Consider the following 18,243-nt stretch of genomic DNA (forward strand, 5'->3'; position numbering starts at 1 on the left):
CTCATAACGGTGCTGACTGTCCGCCCGCCCGGCTCCAGCAGCTGCCAGCAGAGCCGCTGCTCGGGGCCGGAGCTGGCCGGCGTGGAGGCGCTGGGCCCCAGGCGCAGACCGAGCCAGGAATCGCGTGTTCGGTGCTGAAGGGAAGAGAACCACTGGGCTGTAGGACTCGGCCTGGGGGACACTCTGTAGAGACTAGGAGAGAGTTAGGAAATTTGTGAGGAGTGTTGGTAGACGGCTTAAAGATGGAGGAAGGGTGGGGGATGGTGGGGTGTGTTAATTCTACGCCAATTAGTTAAAAATAACTTGGATTTGGTGATTTCTTTGATTAACACGCTTTTCCCCCTCCTTCCTCTCTCCCTCACTACAACCGTTCTTCATCTTGTTACACAGAGACCTAAAGGGCAAGGAAATAAAGGTGAGCGTGAATTGTTTTTTTACCTAAATATTGTTTCCTATTGGGTGACTCTTGAGGCTGGAGTGTTGGCTTATTTTTTCCTTCTTAAAACGTACACTTTAAATAGAAAAGTACTAATCAAACTAAGCAGCTTTCCTAAATTCACATGCCATCCCGATAGCATTTTCCCGCCTTACGTTCATTTTTTGTAGTGGAGTGCAGAACAGATTTCCAAGCCATATTCTTTTCCTTTTTTTTTTTTTTCCTGAACAGAAAAGGGAATTTATGGTAACAGTGATACTTCAGTCATATGTATCATATTGTACAACTGTTCCATGCAGTTTCTGCACTTCATATGTAGACAAGTTTGTTATTAAAGTTGATGTCTGGTTTGACATCTATATATTAATTGGGACACAGTTGCAGCCCACTTAACATTGAGCATGACATGTTAATGAAAGTTGTTGTGCTCCTAACCTCAGTTGCACTAAAATTGTTACTAAGAGTTAACACGTGAGAAATTGAAATTGAAGTAGCATGCCATCACTATATAGTGGAAGCACTCTAGTGTGTGGTCCTGAGTCTATGAGCAAGATTTGTTTTAATTTAGGAATAATCTGTGACCTATCTAGTAAACTTTTGTTATTGGCTATATTTATAAATTGAAGGGTATTTTTAAAGTCTGACAATCTACACAAACACACATACATACCTTGAGAGATATATTTTCCTCTTAAAGGAATGTTTTCTTTGCTTTTTAATAAGGTCCTGTGCAGTCAGCTGATTAAAACATGACAGTCATGTGACACAAAGTATAAAAAAATACTTTTCAAGGAAAAAGGATCAATTAAAAGATTTTTTTTTTTTTTAAGTGAAAGCAAGACATATTGCTGACGTGATGTTGTAGGGTTGGTTGGAAATGATTCAAATTAAAAATACTTTTCCATCTTATTTTCTTTTTGCAAATTTTTATTCCCTTAAGCTATCCTATATGTTCATTTTCCTCTCACTTTTAGTGTTCCATATATTATCTTGAAATATATTTTTTATTTCACTACTTCAAACTTAGTTAATTCTGAAATGTGTTTCTAATTTTTGGACTAAACTTGGTGTTAATTTTAATACCATTCTTTTCATTTATTGAAATTCTAAAATAGAATGTCTTTATTTGGAAGGAAAATCACGTTATCTGAATTTGTGTAATGTATTATGAAAAAAATTTGTCATCTTTAACATAATTTTTCTTTGTCATTTATATAAAATAAAGTAGCACTGTCACAAGTACCTGGAAAGTATATGCTTTTTCCCCTAACACTATTTTTCTTTTCCTTTCGTTCTCTCCCTTTTCCTCTTTTTCCCTCTCCTTTCTTATCCACACATGGATTTTTGAGATTAAAATTCCATTTTACTGCATTTCATTTGTAAAGATATTTTAGTGTGTATAAATACTGCCTATTTAATATAACATACCATCTTATTCAAAAATGCAGGCTTTTTTAAAATTGGAAAACTATATATAGAGAGAATAAAGTAACATTGACACATTGACATTTCTTTTACCTTTTTACATTTCTACTAGAAAACTGAAACTTAAATGTTTTTCCCCTCTATTACTCACTTGCTGTAATTGACTTATATAAATGGGGAAATGGCTAAGTTGCTAAATATTTGTATTTTCAGCGTTAAGGTAAGTAAACAAGTTATAAAAAGTTATTAAAAAAAAAAAAAAAGGTGGTGCAGTGGATAGAGCACCAGCCTTGAATTCAGGAGGACCTGAGTTGAAATCTGGTCTCAGACACTTTACCACTTCCTAGATGTGTGACCCTGGGCAAGTCACTTAACCCCAGCTTGGTGTTTTAAAAAAGATATCAGCTTTGTACAGTGAATATGATTTTCGACTTAATTGGAAAAAATGTCATAAGGTGGTTTTGATATCTTAGATTGAAATTTTTTCCTATGTTTCTAAATGTCTTTTTTTTTTTTTTAAGCTTGAGTTAAATATTTTTAATTGCACTTGATTTTAATTCTTGTTCAAATGTTTAAAAACATTGAAAGAACTTACTTGGGTAGTTTCTTTATCCAAGAATTTTTCTTTCTTTCCCCCTTACTGTTCAGTTCATAGTCTCATCCATGGATAGAACGTTGGACTGGGAGTCCCAGGAGACCTGAGTTCTAATACTGACTGTTGCTACTGACTTGCCAAGTGAGCTTGAACACATTTCACCTTTTGGTCAGAATTTTCCCCCCACCTGTAAAATGAAAATAGTAATATTAGATATAAATCCCACTGGATGTTATGAGGATTACTATATTTACAGAAAATTTAGTTTTGATCCTGGATTATGCTATATACATTGGAAGGCACATGCCTGTCAGAAAATGTTTCATGTCATCTATAAAAAAACAAAGCTTTTTATGTTTTGTTGATTTCCTCTTCACCATCTCATCTATATCTGTATTGCAACAATGATCTACAGTGAAAGAGGGAAAAATTGGATTGCCTGCAAAATATTGGAAATTAATTTTGAAAACTGCTTTTAAATTGATGTGTAAGTAGTGCATGTGCACCTAGCACACTTTTTATGCTTCTTCAGAGGGAAGATTAAGAGGGAAGGAATGAATCTGTAACTTAGTTCAATACATATAGAATTAGCTATTAGTTATATACATGCAGTAATTAAATAATGTTGGTAAAGTGCTTTGAGCTCTTATGGTGATGCTTAGAATTTTTCCTCATATTAAAAAAATAATAATTAGTGGTGGTAGGGAAAATCACTAGTGGATATTCTTAAATGAATGCTAATTCAATAAACTACTCTACTCTAATTTTAAAAAATTATAAAGCCATATTTTGTATAATTTTATGAATTTAAAGTGAAACTATTTTCAAATTCTTCTTCAAAACATAACAATAGGTACAGATTGTGAGAGTTGATGGAAAATTTCCTGTGTTCTTTTCTGATGTATCCTGTTCTTTGTAGTAGATGTGCTCCTGACAAGTTTGTGTAAATTGAATTTTTAAAAATAGATTCATTTCCCAAGTCACTACAGAGATATTTTGCTTTAATTTATGATTAATCTTCAGTTGCCATTGACTTACATTTCTAGCATTGGGTTTCTCTCTCTTAATTACTATGTCAAGTGATGATCTGAATAGAATATATAGGAATAATTTATAGGAAAACATTTGCCCTGTGGAAGTTATTAGAAAGGAATTATCTGAGATTCCTTTTATAAAGCCCTTTTGGTCTTTTTGATAATACAATATATTTATCACCTATAATTTGTTGTATGTTTTTGTTTTTTTAAGCATTTTATACTTCTAATAGTTAAGCTAGGGCCTACCGTTGATCATCCTTGGTAAGATGAGAGTCCAGATGCTTATTTGAAATTCAAGGATAAATATGAAATGTTTGCTAATTATAGGAACTTACTTTGTCATGGAACTTTTTTCCTGGTAACAAATACCAAAATTGTGTGCTGGAGCAAATGATCTCTTGTCACTTTCCCTTAAAAGCAGTACTGATGATGATGATGCAAAAGGTGGGGGAAGGATCAAGTGTCAAATTACTTCCTGGAGTCTCAAGACATACATAACTTTTTTTTTTCCTACTATGATTCTTCCACTGGTTTTATTGTTCTACAATTAGACAAATACATAAAGTATATTCTTTCCCCAACAAGATGTGTACATATGCATTTGTGTAATTGTTTTCCTAAAAAAAAAAAAAAAATTCAGACAGTATTGGTAAGCCTTGTATTTTAATGGTTCTCCTTTTCCATCCAAAATTAAAAAGAAAAATTCAAAGCACTTTACTGTCATTATTTTTATTAATATTTCATTTTTATTAATCCTCAGAACATTCCCATGAGGAGATAGAGGGTATATGGTATTATCCCTGTTTTTGTAGGTGGGAAAACTTGATGCACTGATGTATTGACTTTCCTAACTTCTTGGTGTAGTCAGGACCAGAACAAAGATCACCTGGCTCCTAAGGCCCATGTTCTATCTTGATTTGACTCTGCTCCATAGAGCAGAGTAAACAGGAGAAGGATCATGTAAGTCATCTGTTCTCTTTTCCTTGAAGAAGGTTTTCGGCACTACAGGACTGTGTTGCATTTCATGACTATTTCATGGTCTGAAGCTTTCAGTCTAAAAATATTGTCTTGTAGTTAATGACATTCAAAAACTAAATTAAAATATTTTGGACTATTCCAGAAATGTATTTTTAAAGAGATGTATTCATATTAAGGTTTTTGATTTAACCTTACATGACTGAGATTTAGTGAAAAGTATAATTCATATTCTAATTTTATGTAAATTGCTTGTCAGTATAAGTAAATTACTTTTGATAAAAATCTTCAAGCTGACATTCCTAGATTTAGACATTTGCAGACATGTTTATGTATCATTTTAAGATTACAAATCACTTTCAGGTAAAATTTTAGGTAACTTCATAGATTTGAAAATTGTTATTCTATATTGAATATGTAATATGTTCAAAATTTCTACTGAGGAAGAAGGGGGGAAAAGGATCAAAACAATGGGATAGGAAATATTTAGGTTAATTTTGAGAAAAACCTTTTTACTTTAATGCTTAAGTTTGTAAACAGATTTATGATATATATTGGAATTTATTCCTTGGGCATCAAAAATTCTAGAAATTTTTACTTATTTACTTGAAACTATTAGATTTTTCTAAAATGATTCTTGGTAATAGAATAGATAGACTATCCAGAATAAAGGGCCTGTTTTGTGTTGAGATGTAATTAGCTGGAACTATAGCTAAAATGTTAAAATAAAAAAGTGACTAAATCTTATACTGGAGAGGTATAGTCTTGTATATATATCTGACATCAGAAACAAATCAAAGAACCATCCCATTTATTCCTGGTTTATGGAACAATTTTTAGTTTTGAATAACCCTAGATATAGCATAATTTATCTTCTGTTGCTAATCTAGGCACAGTTGGTTGAGCTACCTTGGTGTGGAGCCAGGATCATGTCAACCTTTCTATGTAAAATCCTTCCATATTGCTATGCTTCAAAAATGTGAAGCATAAGTTATATTGCCAGGCATTCCTATTTTTTAGTTCTCAGAATAGCCCAATTTCTCTATTACCATGCTACTTGTTAAACACTGAGAAACCCTTCTATGAGACATTGATTATATGTCATTCTCAAATTTTACATAAACAAGATTCAGGGTAAAAGTTGGTCAACAGTTGGACTAATGTGGCAATAGTATTGGACAAATTGTACCAGCCTGCTAGTTTTTAGTTTAGAGGAAATGTTTATGCCATGATATACTCAACAAAAACTGGTTCTCAATTTAGCTTAATAACTTGATTCTTGCTTGATCAAGAACTGGCAGTATTCTAATTTTTTTTTTTTTTTTTTTTTAAATGATTTTAAACATTTGGCTTTGTAAGTTAGACATTAGTATCATAGGGGCATTAGTGTCCAAAAGTAATTAGTAGCATTTGGTATAGGAGTAATTATTATAGTTATCTTTTATTTTGATGTGAAATCCTCTCTCATACTATGCTAAACCCTGTTGGGATTTTCAGATTTTTTTTTCCTAGAATTCATGAAAACCTTATTTCATCAATTATATTTTTAAAATATCAGTTTTCCCTGTTACTTTGGGTCTATCCAAGTAATAATTATAGAATGATTAGAGATGGGCAGCTAGGTGGCGAAGTGGATAGAGCACCAGCCTTGAATTCAGGAGGACCCAAGTTCAAATATGAACTTAGCACTTAACACTTCCTAGCTGTAAGACCCTGGGCAAGTCACTTAACCCCAGCCTCAAAAAAAAAAAAAAAAATGATTATTAGAGATGTGATACTTCATTTTTAGAAAGTTCTATGTTGTCTTGATTCAGGTTCTATGTGATTTTATTCTACATTTTCTGCTTCCCCTGCAAACAAGACAAAACCCAATTTAAAATTGATATTTAGGTTAAAATGTAATAATGTAGTAGTGTGGTTAGGATTTTTTTTAGTATTGTTTTAATACTGTTATTTGTAAGAAGGCAGGTAATCATTCTTTTAATGTGTAAAAAATATGCTATTATTTTTGCGGAGGACACTGTAGATTTCAGATTATAAGTCACTTTCTGGTTCTTTTATCACAAAAATAAATTTCTGACACTTAAATACTTATGTGTTTCAAAGACTATTACTAATATGAATGCAATGTAGTTTTTTTTTTTTTTTTTTTTTTTTTTTCCTGAATTAGACTGAACAAGAATGAATTCATTTGGTTGCTGTATGACTATCTTAAGACATTGAGTAGTGCTCCATGAAAGGCTTCAGTAGCTTATAAATCTTACTTTTTTAGTTTCAGTACAAAATGGTTCGATTCATCAGAAAGATGCTGTGAATGATGATGATTTTGAGCCATACCTAAGTAGCCAGACAAATCAGGTAAGCATATACTCATTCTTGAAATGGTAATCTTGGAAGTCTTCTGATATCATTTTTCTCTTTGTTATTTAGAATGTAAACTTCTATTTATAAAATATTTTACATTACCTTTTTGAACTATTATTACCAGGAAAGAAAGAACATATTAATAAGTGAAAATATCTTTAACATGAATTTAAAATTTGATTTGCTGTGATAATGTAGGACTCGATATTTTATATTCATGTAAGAATAATTACTTGAGAACTATTTTCTTCTTAGAATCTGAGATATGTCTATTTTCTAGATTTATTTTAGAGAAAAGAAAAAAAGGTGGATTATCAAAACTAAAGTTTTTTTTTTTTGTTTTAAAGAAGGGGAAAGCTTAAATATAAAATTCATAATAAAATATTTTTTAAAAAAATTAATACACTTTGGCATCAATTCCCAATAAAGTAGAAAAGAAAATTAAAACAATTTCTAGAAATTTCAGATGTCAAGAATCCTACCTGCTGCCCCTGAATTTTTTCTGGATTATCATGTTTTGTCATTTTCATTTATAGGAATTTTTGAAATATCTCATGTTTTCAGTATTGATTATAATACTTTTATTTTTGTTTTAGGAAAGTATTTTTTCTTAAAATAATAGTGATTTTTGAGAGTCTTTTTTGTTTTGCTCCCAACCAAAATAATTGCTATATTTATAGAATCTTAGAAATTTGTGATCGTCTATTTCGATGGAATGTTTTAATTTTTTTTATTTATGGAGACAAAAACTTTTTATAATAAAAGCATTTTTGAAAATGGTGTGAATGTGAAGTCACTTGTCCGAAGAAGCCAATATCTAAAGCTTATCATATTGAACTGGCTTTTAATTATAAATGTGTTATTACTTCTAACTTGTTATAGTCTGTACCTTTTAAATGAAATTTATTAAAGTTTATAATGGCAACAAAAATAGATATTTTATTAAGGAAAAGTGAATTTTAAAAAGTACTTGGATGGTAATTCCAATTTTAATGAAAATAAATAAATTTCATTTAATAAGGATCCATTTTGGAAGTAATTTTAAGTTTGGGTTTAATAGTTAATATATAATGTGCTTTATTTTAATTTAGCTTATTTCATAAAATTCAGTTATATTTACATGTATACATGTGTATATGTGATATATTTATATGTAATCATGTATGTAATCATATGTAATCATGCCAAAATGCCATTTTATTAAATTAGTTGGTAAATTGAAGTTATATTTAATTATAAGAGATATGTGTCACTTAATAGAATAGAATAATTTTATAGAAAAAATTCTGGACAAGGAAGATTAACAACTTTTTGTGCTTTTTTTTAATTGTTAAAATGCTGGATTAGAATAGCTTTTACATTATTAATTAATTATTAGTGTATTTTATACATTAGAATAGCTAACATCTCTGCAAAAATATGAAATGTTAGATATTTGTGAAATATCTGTTGTGAAATGTTAGATATTTGTGAAATAAAAGAATATATAGTATTGGATAATTTTAATCTTAAAAAAATGCAGTGAATTTTGCATCAATATTTTCAACATGGAATTAAGTTTTAATTGTCATTCTAACAACAGAGCCTTTGAATATTAGAAAATTAGAGGTATGTATTGTATCATAATACTTTGAAGTAAACACAGTGATTAGTATAATAAACTAATAAAAGTTCTTTCTAGTATTTACTATATCCATGTGAAAAGAGCACAAAACAAGTTTCAAATTACATTCTTGCATCAATAATGAAGGAACATTTTGTATATAATAGCAATATTAAAATACCCCAATTTGTGATCTATTCATATTTATTTGTAGCCAGGTTGACCGTGTAAATTTTGTCTTCTGATTGGATAGTATCTGTATTCTAGTCCTAATTCTGTTTTTAACAGTTTCTTAAGGCTCTTCTGAAAATTGTTAACAAGTAAATGTGTAAGTTAGGAGTTTTTTCTCAAAGGGTCTTTTGAAGTTAAGAATTTAAATTATTCCTCTACCAATTTTAGTTTTTCTAAAAGAAGTTAATTTAAATAATGCCACTGTATATAAATATGTATTCACCTGATTATGCAGGCTTTGACTTTGACTAGGAATGCAGTCTTCAATTTTGTCGAAACAAGATTATTTTTCATCAGAAGTATAGTAAAATAATATTTTTCCATGTTTTTCTTCAGAACACCCTTGATGAGAATAAAAAATTAACTTTGCCATTCTTCTAGAAATCTGAACTGAATGGGATTCTCACCAATCCAAGTTCATGAGTATATATCTTATCTTTGTTTATTATAATCATTAATTTTTTTTGCCTCTATGCTGGATGTTTTGTTCCTTGGCCTTCAGATTTTAATAACCTTACAGTAGTTAGAAATTAATTCAAGATTTGGAAGTAGGGTATGGTCAAGCTGAGATTGTTGGTTATCTCGTGTATTTTGTTCTGTTTTGAACTACTAGAATATTGTATTTGCATAATAATCTTATATTGGGGCCATCAATAGGTGTTATATTCTGTGCATTGCAACTTTCAGGTTTATCCCTGCTTTTAAATCGATTGACTCTAAGGTTGTTATCTAATGAACTTTTTTGTGCTCATTAGTATTTGTCTAATTTATTTAATTTTTTTTTTTGTCACATACTTTTTTTCTTTTTCACATGACTTAAATAACAAAATTTTAATTTAGATCCAAAAATTTCAAATGACCACAAAATTAAAATTTTGTGAATTCAGGTACAATAAATTAAGAGTACTGACTGCTTCAAGTTCAGTTTGGTATTTCTACATTGCTTCTAAGTTTTCCTTTAAAGCAATTTAGACCTCCTTTAAGCACTGATGGCCCTTAAAAGCTCAAATTTTTTTTTTCTCAGCCATTGCTTGAATGAAAGTTTTAATTACTGTTTTATTTCTACCTTTTTTTCCCTCAGCCATTGCTTCAATGAGTGTCAGTTATTGTTTTATGGTTAGCAAAAAATTTTAGCTCTTTCTAGTCATTTTTGAGTCCTAAATATTAAGTAGATTTTAAACATCTAAAAAAAAAATCTAAATTTTAAAATAATACTTAATAAATAATTGTTAAATTTTTAGATTTAATTATATTAAATAAAAATTATTAAATAATATTTAATAATTAAATAAAATCACTCTAATAATTAGTGTTTGTGAATCTTTGGAATTTTAAAAAATATTAGGATGCCTCATTTTATATAGTAGTAGACCAGAAATCAAGAGATTTGAATCCCAACTCTGCCTTTTTCTTTTAACCTTTTTGATTTTGGGACAAACAACTTTGTCAGTTTCTGCATCTCTAAAATGAGGGCATTAAATTAGATAATAGATCTCCAATTTCACTTCTAAACTTTTAGCTGTCTGAATTTTAAGGCTTGCAGTATTATGTAATAAAACATAAATGGCATCTTCAAGGTCATCTGATCTAAGCCTTTCATTTTTCCATTGTGGACATGGAAACACAAAATGATTTAACGGCTTGTCCAGTGTCCATGATAATAAATGACAGAATAAGAATTTGAACCTATATCCGCTTGAGTTCAAATCTAGAATTATTTTTTTTGCTACACTAAATTGCATTCCAGTTTCCTTATTTGAGACACTTTTAAGTATCTTGGCCCAAGCTCATATAGCAAAGCCATCATTATACTAGTGGTCTGTTGTCTTAATTGTGTTTTCTACTGCATCATAGTATGTATTTTGAGTGCCGGTGAGTCAACATTTTTCAAGTCAAATCATTTTAAATGCTCTAGGAGAGTTTGCTATTCAAAAAATATATTTGTAGGAAATAATTTGGTAAGACTTTCAAAGATGTACATAATTCCTGGTTTGGGGAAAAGGGTATGTTTTTATTTTTATATGTAAACAGTTCTTGTTTTTCATAAATTCTCATTACATAAATTTGACTTATTATGTAACTCTGGCAGGGGCAAATACTAGCAGGAGCATTGTTGCACCCCTGAGCCAAGGCTCCTCTGTTCCAGGCACTGAAGCTGCTTGGACTACAAGGTATAGAGCTGTGAAAGGGCTCAGGCCACATGGAGCTCCACTAGGGGAAGGGAATGTCTACAGATGGGTCCACTTATACAATAACTGTAATGGGTATGTTAAAATAGAACATGCATTTTTTGAAGTAACTTGATTGCTGAAATTTGTTTATAAAAAAAGGTACATTTCGCTACTGATTTATGAATTTTCTTTTACAGAGTAACAGCTATCCACCAATGTCAGATCCATACATGCCTAGTTACTATGCTCCATCCATTGGATTTCCGTATTCTCTTGGTGAAGCAGCATGGTCCACAGCTGGAGACCCACCTATGCCATATTTGACAACCTATGGACAAATGAGCAATGGTGAACATCATTATATACCTGATGGTGTGTTTAGTCAACCTGGGGCTTTAGGAAATACTCCCCCATTCCTTGGTCAACATGGATTTAACTTTTTTCCTGGGAATGCAGATTTCTCTACTTGGGGGACAAGTGGATCTCAGGGACAATCAACACAAAGTTCTGCTTATAGTAGCAGCTATGGTTATCCACCTAGCTCTCTTGGGAGAGCTATAACTGATGGACAAGCTGGATTTGGCAATGATACTTTGAGTAAGGTGCCTGGCATTAGTAGTATCGAGCAAGGTATGACTGGGCTGAAAATTGGTGGTGATATGACAGCTGCTGTGACAAAAACTGTAGGTTCCGCTTTGAGCAGTACAGGTATGACAAGCATTGCAGCAAATAGTGTACCCCCAGTTAGCAGTTCAGCACCAAAACCAACCTCTTGGGCTGCCATTGCCAGAAAGCCTGCCAAACCTCAACCGAAACTTAAACCTAAGGGCAATGTGGGAATTGGGGGACCTGCTGTACCACCACCTCCTATAAAACATAACATGAATATTGGAACTTGGGATGAAAAAGGGTCAGTGGTAAAAGCTCCACCCACCCAACCAGTTCTGCCTCCTCAGACTATAATCCAGCAGCCTCAGCCATTAATTCAACCACCACCATTGGTGCAAAGCCAACTGCCTCAACAGCAGCCTCAGCCACCACAACCACAACAGCAACAAGGACCTCAGTCACAGGCCCAGCCTCACCAAGTACAGCAGCAGCAGCCACCGCAGCTGCAAAATCGTTGGGTAGCTCCTCGTAACAGAGGAGTAGGTTTCAACCAGAACAATGGAGCAGGCAGTGAAAACTTTGGTTTAGGTGTTGTTCCTGTCAGCTCTTCACCATCTGGAGTAGAGGTTCACCCAGTGCTGGAAAAACTAAAGGCCATAAATAACTATAATCCCAAAGACTTTGATTGGAACCTGAAGAATGGACGTGTGTTTATAATCAAAAGCTATTCTGAGGACGATATACATCGTTCCATTAAGTACTCTATCTGGTGTAGTACTGAACATGGTAATAAGCGTTTGGATGCAGCGTACCGTTCTTTAAATGGCAAAGGTCCGCTCTATTTACTCTTCAGTGTGAATGGTAGTGGACACTTTTGTGGAGTGGCTGAGATGAAGTCTGTTGTGGACTACAATGCATATGCTGGAGTCTGGTCTCAGGATAAGTGGAAGGGCAAGTTTGATGTTAAATGGATCTTTGTCAAAGACGTTCCCAATAACCAATTGCGGCATATCCGTTTGGAAAATAATGACAACAAACCAGTTACAAATTCAAGGGACACTCAAGAGGTACCCCTAGAAAAAGCTAAGCAAGTGCTTAAAATAATTGCTACTTTCAAGCATACCACCTCAATCTTTGATGACTTTGCACATTATGAAAAGCGTCAAGAAGAGGAGGAAGCCATGCGTAGGGTAAGATAAGTGATGTAATATTTAAAAAAAAAATTTTTTTTTAATTCCAAATTTAATATCAATAAAGTTTAGTGATATTTTTTAAATTATTGGTAACTGATGGTCAGAATATATATATCAGCCCCAAATTCACAAAATCTTGTTTTTCAGGTTTCCAAGTAATTTATGAAATAAAAATTTTATAATGTGATAATTTAAATTAGCATACCTATATGTTCCAGTTAAAGACAATTAAACCATCATTTGATAATCTGATTTTCTAAAACATTTGGAAGAATGGTAAAAGGTTAATGTTTACAAAATAAATATATGATTTGTAGCAACAGATCATTTCAGGATTCCTTCATAAAAAACCAGTGGTTAAAATATTGAGTTGATAACAATATTTTTATATACAGCTTTCTAAGACTAGTCTTTCTTTTCTTCCTCACTTGTGACCATCAAACTTAGTGGCTCAATATCCATCCTTTGAATCATGTTCTCTTAGTTTCATCAACCTTCAACTCCTATGACCACTGACTTTGCTTTATCTCACTCATACACAATGGTATCCATGTGTTAGACTTTACTATCATTTGAAACAATATACCTGCAAAATTCAAAATCCTGAAATTCTTTCTCTCCACATGGTCTCTTATCCTTCTGTTACTCCTACTATGTCACTTTTGAATGTATTCTTTACACTCCATTATTATTCCCTATCCTATCATAACATGATTTCACTTCTTTCTTTGATTCATTTCATAGCTATTGAAATAAAAATGTTCTCATCCAAAATCCTTTGTTCTCTTTCTATCCTTTTAGTCTCAACTCTGGGACACCCCTAATGCATATATTTTCTGTTCCTGCTATTGTGTACTATTGAAAGAAATCACAAAATCCTGGTGATTATCATAACTAGATTCATGTTATTTTACTTCATTTGAAGCCCTTACTTCCTTGCCTTTTTTTTTTATCATGCGAATCACTCACAATCATAGCTGTTCTAAACCACCTCACTATTACATCTATAGATCACCTACTGTCCCCTTTGCTCTACCCTCCTCCAAAGAAAAAGACCTCATCTGACTGAAAAGATTGAAGCCTGATGTAGCTTTATGAGAGATTGATTTGAATCTCATCTTTGATGCACACTTAGTCATGTGACCTTTAGCAAATCATATAATTTCACTATGTCCCAGTTTTCTTATCTATAATTACCTCTCTAACATACTTTAGAAGTTTAAAGTGATATTATGTAAATGACATTTATCATCATTAGCATCTCCTAACAACCACACTTATCCTTAGTATGTCCTTATCCTTCTCTTTTGCTCTCATCTCAAAAGATGAAATGATTCTTCCTTCCTATCATCACTCTGTTGGTGAACTTATATTTTGATGAATGCATGCATGAGCTGTCCCTCTCACAAGTCCACTTTCACTTTTCAGATATGTGTTCAGAACTTCTATTCTTAAAACACGCAGACAAAACTTTTCCTTTTATCCTTTTAGGCTAGGACTTCTTAATTGTTTTGTATATCCTGTATCCTTTTGGCAGTTTAGAGAATCTAGTGGATCCCTTATACCTTGTTGCACACATTCATAATTGAAGGAAATGCTAAATTTTAATTAGATATTAGGAAAAAAATAACTTTTTTTCCCTCTCATCTTTGAGTCTTTTAAGAGACCCCTTGAAATCTGTCTGTGGATTCCCAGATTAAAAAACTACTTTAAATAATTCTCCAAAATTATTTTTCTAGAATAGTAGTTATTTGCTTCTGTTCTTCCCTTGGTTTAAGTCAGTTAACATTTTTTTGAGCCCTTACTACTTGTGTTTTCATAGCATATTAGTGAGTTAATTCCTGGAAATACAAAATGAAATTTTTGAAAATTTCAAAATGAAAAATGAAGCCTTTGCCTTCAGGTAATTTGGTGGCTTGAGGGGCAGGGACAACTAGTAGCTTTGGGCAACAATTGAGAAAGGCTTCATTTTGGAAATGGTCCTTGAACTGAGTTTTGAAGGAAACCACTTTTTGTGGCTTCAGCTTTATACAGTTGCTCTGGGTTTGCTTTATACAATTGAAGTTCTGTTGACTGTCAGATTGCTCCATATGGATTCACTCAGGTTCTCCTTCCTGGACATCCTCCTCTTCAAGGATCATTTTAGGCGAGGGCCGTTTTTATAGGCTTATATGCTTTTTTAATGAATTTTTTTTCCCAAAAGGCAATTGGGGTCAAGTAACTTGCCTAGGATTCGAGACCTAATAATTGTTTGGGGCTGAGTTTAAATTCTGGGTCTTATCCACTGTGCCACTTAGCTGCCCCAGTGATTTGAGTTAGGTTTTTAATTTGTTTTAATTTATTATTTACTTTAAAAAAGTTCTTTTTCCTCCTAGAGGGCTTTCCTTATAGCAGTATTTTTAAGACAAAATAAACTAGCTAATTAGATGATCTATTAAAAAATCTGAAAATATGTGTATTGTACAACACTTAATGGAACTTCTTCCTCAACAAAGTGGGATTAGGATATTTTATCTTTATCCATTTGACCAATTCTGCTTTTAAGGAGTTTTTCTTTGTATTGGATTTTGCTGCCTCTTTTACTGTTTGGCCTATTCTGTTTTTTAAGGTGTTATTTTCTTCAGGGTAGCTCTTTTTCCTTCTTGAAATTTTTTCTTGATTTCTTGCATCTCTCTCTTTTTTTTTCCTTTTTAAATCTACCTCTCATTTGATTTTAAAAATCTTTTTTTTTTTTTCCAAAGGGCTTGGGATCAGTTCATCTTATTCTTTGAGGGTTTGGTTAGTTTTGATTTTATTTTATTCTTCTGAATTTGTGTTTTGCTCTTACCAGACAGTATGGTAACATATTGTATGATCTGGTTATTTTTTTGTTGTTGTTCGTTTGCTCATTTTTCTATCTTTTTTTTTTTTTTTTTTTTTGCTTTTAATTTCATGTTGAAGTTGGACTCTGCTCACAGAATGAAGGGGCACTGCCCAAGCTTTTAGAGGTCTTTAATGGGATCAGTAAGTATTCTGTCTTCCAAGATGGTATAATCTAAGGAAGTATGGTCACTGCTTTTCTTGCCTGTGCTCTGGTCTGTGACTGGCCACGAATTCTTTTCCACCTTGGAACTGTGACCAGAGTTCCTCCTCCCTTCTAATCTCAAGCTCTCTTATGCTAGTCCTTCCACTTTGCATTCAGGTGTAAACTCTAAACTCCTAATAACATTCAACCCCCATACTGTCTTTGGGCTGAAAGCTTCAAAAACTGCCACTTTTGCAATTTATCCCCATTTATTTATCCATTAATTTGCCAGTTATCCCCAAGGCCAGCTGCTGGTTTGCTGGGGCTTGGCCTGTGCTGGACTAGACTGGGTTCCATTCTCATCCTTTATGGTTGACCTTCTAAGTTGTCTTAGTTGAAAAATTGTTTCACTCTGAAATATTGTAGGTTTTGCCACCCTAGAATTTATTCTGAGGAGTTATTTAAAGCTATTTCGTAAGAAATAAGGAAGAGCTTTGGCATGTGCCTTTTCTTCTCCGCTCTACTCATCTTTTCTTTGTAACATTTTGTAACATTCAACTTATTTATCAGCATATTTATCATCCCTATTGAAAGGGGTAATAATTTTTTTTTTTAATATATATTGTTGTATTTGTTCCTTGGCTCTTGTCCACTAAATTAGTTCCTGTAAAATTTTCCAGGTGTCTTGGTATTTATTACTTTTGTCATTTCTAACAGTGCAGTAATACTTCATTACATTCATATACTACAACTTTGGCTCTTCATTTGATTGATACCTACTTGTTTCCAACACAAGTGTGATTTCTTTGGAGTAAAAGCCAATGGACTCCCTGAGTCAAAGACTAGAGATAATGTACTTGAGTCAAAGACTATGGATAAAAAAGAAAAACAAGAAAATGAAAATCCTTGTCTTTGAGTTTATGTGAATAGTTGGAATTCCTTTAACTTTTTTAATTTAAAAAAATCAGTAATTTTTTAATATTACATTTGATTTCTTTTTTTCTTTTTTTGCTGAGGCAATTGGGGTTAAGTGATTTGCCCAGGATCACACAGCTAGGAAGTGGTAAGTGGTTGAGGCCAGATTTAAACTCAGGTCTTCCTGACTTCAGGGCTGGTATTCTATCCACTGCACCACCTAGCTGCCCCTACATTTAATTTCAAACTTATCTCTATCCTGCTTAGGAAGCCATCCTTTGTAGCATAACTAAAAAAAGAGAAAACAGTTAAAACTAGTTAATTCATTGATTGAATCTGAAGTCATGTGCACAAAGTTACCCTACTCTACCCTTTTTTGAGTTTAGTCTTTTTCATTTGGTGATTAATGGCATATTTTAGTGAATACTAAAAAAGTTTTTGATCTTTTGGTACTCTAATATGACATTTCATTACATCCATTTTCATTATTTTTTTGAGTCATTTCTTTATAGTGTAAGTTGAAAGTTGTCTGAAAATATTGCTTATAGATTGAAATAAACAAGAGCCAGATGTGCAATAGTTATTGACCTGGATTAAGGAGTTTGAAATGAAAGGTATTTTAATTCTTCTCTGGTTGTGTTGAACTTGAAATGTCCATGGACACCCAATTCAGCAAGGCCTGACTTCTGTTTTTGACCCTTCTGTTAAGCAACTTACCCTTTCTAGGTTTGAATTCATTTTTATCTATGAAATGCAAAGTGGAACACGATGATGTCTTTTTTTTTTTTTTTTTTTAATTTATTTCAATCCTAAAATTCTATCTGTGAATTGTTCATCTTAGGCTATCCAAGACTCTTAAGATGGGAAAATTAGAGGCATAATAGGACCGCTTTTTAAAAATATCTTTTTTGCTTGCAGTGTCTAGTTTGTAATTAATCAGTGAATATTATTGTCTAAGCTAGAAGAAGATCCTGTATCCAGGAAACAAAATTTTTTTTTCTTTCTGGTATTTTCTGATTAAAGATTATTGTTATTGTCTTGGTCCACACCAAATTTCTGCGTATTTTGAGAATGTCAGAACTCAGTACTTGAGGCATTGTAAATCTCAAAACTCATTACTATTAAATTTGAATCTCATCTTCTCCATGAATTCTCATGGAGCTATATTTTATATATTCTTAAAAACATACATAATTAAACATGTGTCGTCTTGTAGGTCTACAGTTCTAATTTTTATACCTCCCCCCAGTTTTATACGTTAAAAATTTATTCCAAATTTTATTTTTTCATTGTCTTCATTTTACATTTATTTGTCCATTCCCTCCCACACACATACCTTCCATTCCCTGGCACCCAGAGAGCCATCCTTTAAAAGAAAAATAAAAAAGAAGAGGTAGAAAATTAAGTAAAACTTAGGAACACATCAGTCACATCTTATACTAATGTTGTCTCCTAAATCTGCAACAAAAGAAAGTACATTCTTTTATCTCTTCTTTGAAACCAAGCTTAGTTATGATGACTTCACAGTCTTTCCATGCTTCTGTATTGATCATAGCCATTATTTCTTAAGTTCCAGTAATGTTCTGTTACATTCTTGTACATAACCTAATTAGGAATTTTCAAAATGATGAGCATCCATCTATTCCTCAGTTATTGGTTGAAAGTATTGCTTTTATCATTTACTT

At 32.3% G+C, this 18,243-nt stretch overlaps 1 protein-coding gene across 10 annotated transcripts in view; it reads left to right on the forward strand.

The window, feature by feature from the left end:
- The window catches only part of YTHDF3 (YTH N6-methyladenosine RNA binding protein F3), a 38,084-nt gene that overhangs the window by 423 nt on the left and 19,418 nt on the right, over positions 1–18,243 (forward strand). For 2 of the 10 annotated variants that reach the window (XM_074278776.1, XM_074278768.1), the window contains exons 2-4: positions 391–415; positions 6,741–6,826; positions 11,035–12,636. In XM_074278776.1, coding sequence (XP_074134877.1) covers positions 391–415; positions 6,741–6,826; positions 11,035–12,636 — 1,713 coding nt within the window. Of the gene's footprint in view, positions 1–390; positions 416–2,509; positions 2,598–4,305; positions 4,454–6,740; positions 6,827–9,002; positions 9,090–10,812; positions 10,931–11,034; positions 12,637–15,579; positions 15,643–18,243 lie in introns of those variants that run through there. The other 8 variants (XM_074278772.1, XM_074278773.1, XM_074278769.1 and 5 more) reach the window with 8 other exon arrangements.

The sequence above is a fragment of the Sminthopsis crassicaudata genome, chromosome 1, assembly GCF_048593235.1.
Source record: "Sminthopsis crassicaudata isolate SCR6 chromosome 1, ASM4859323v1, whole genome shotgun sequence".
NCBI lineage: Eukaryota > Metazoa > Chordata > Mammalia > Dasyuromorphia > Dasyuridae > Sminthopsis > Sminthopsis crassicaudata.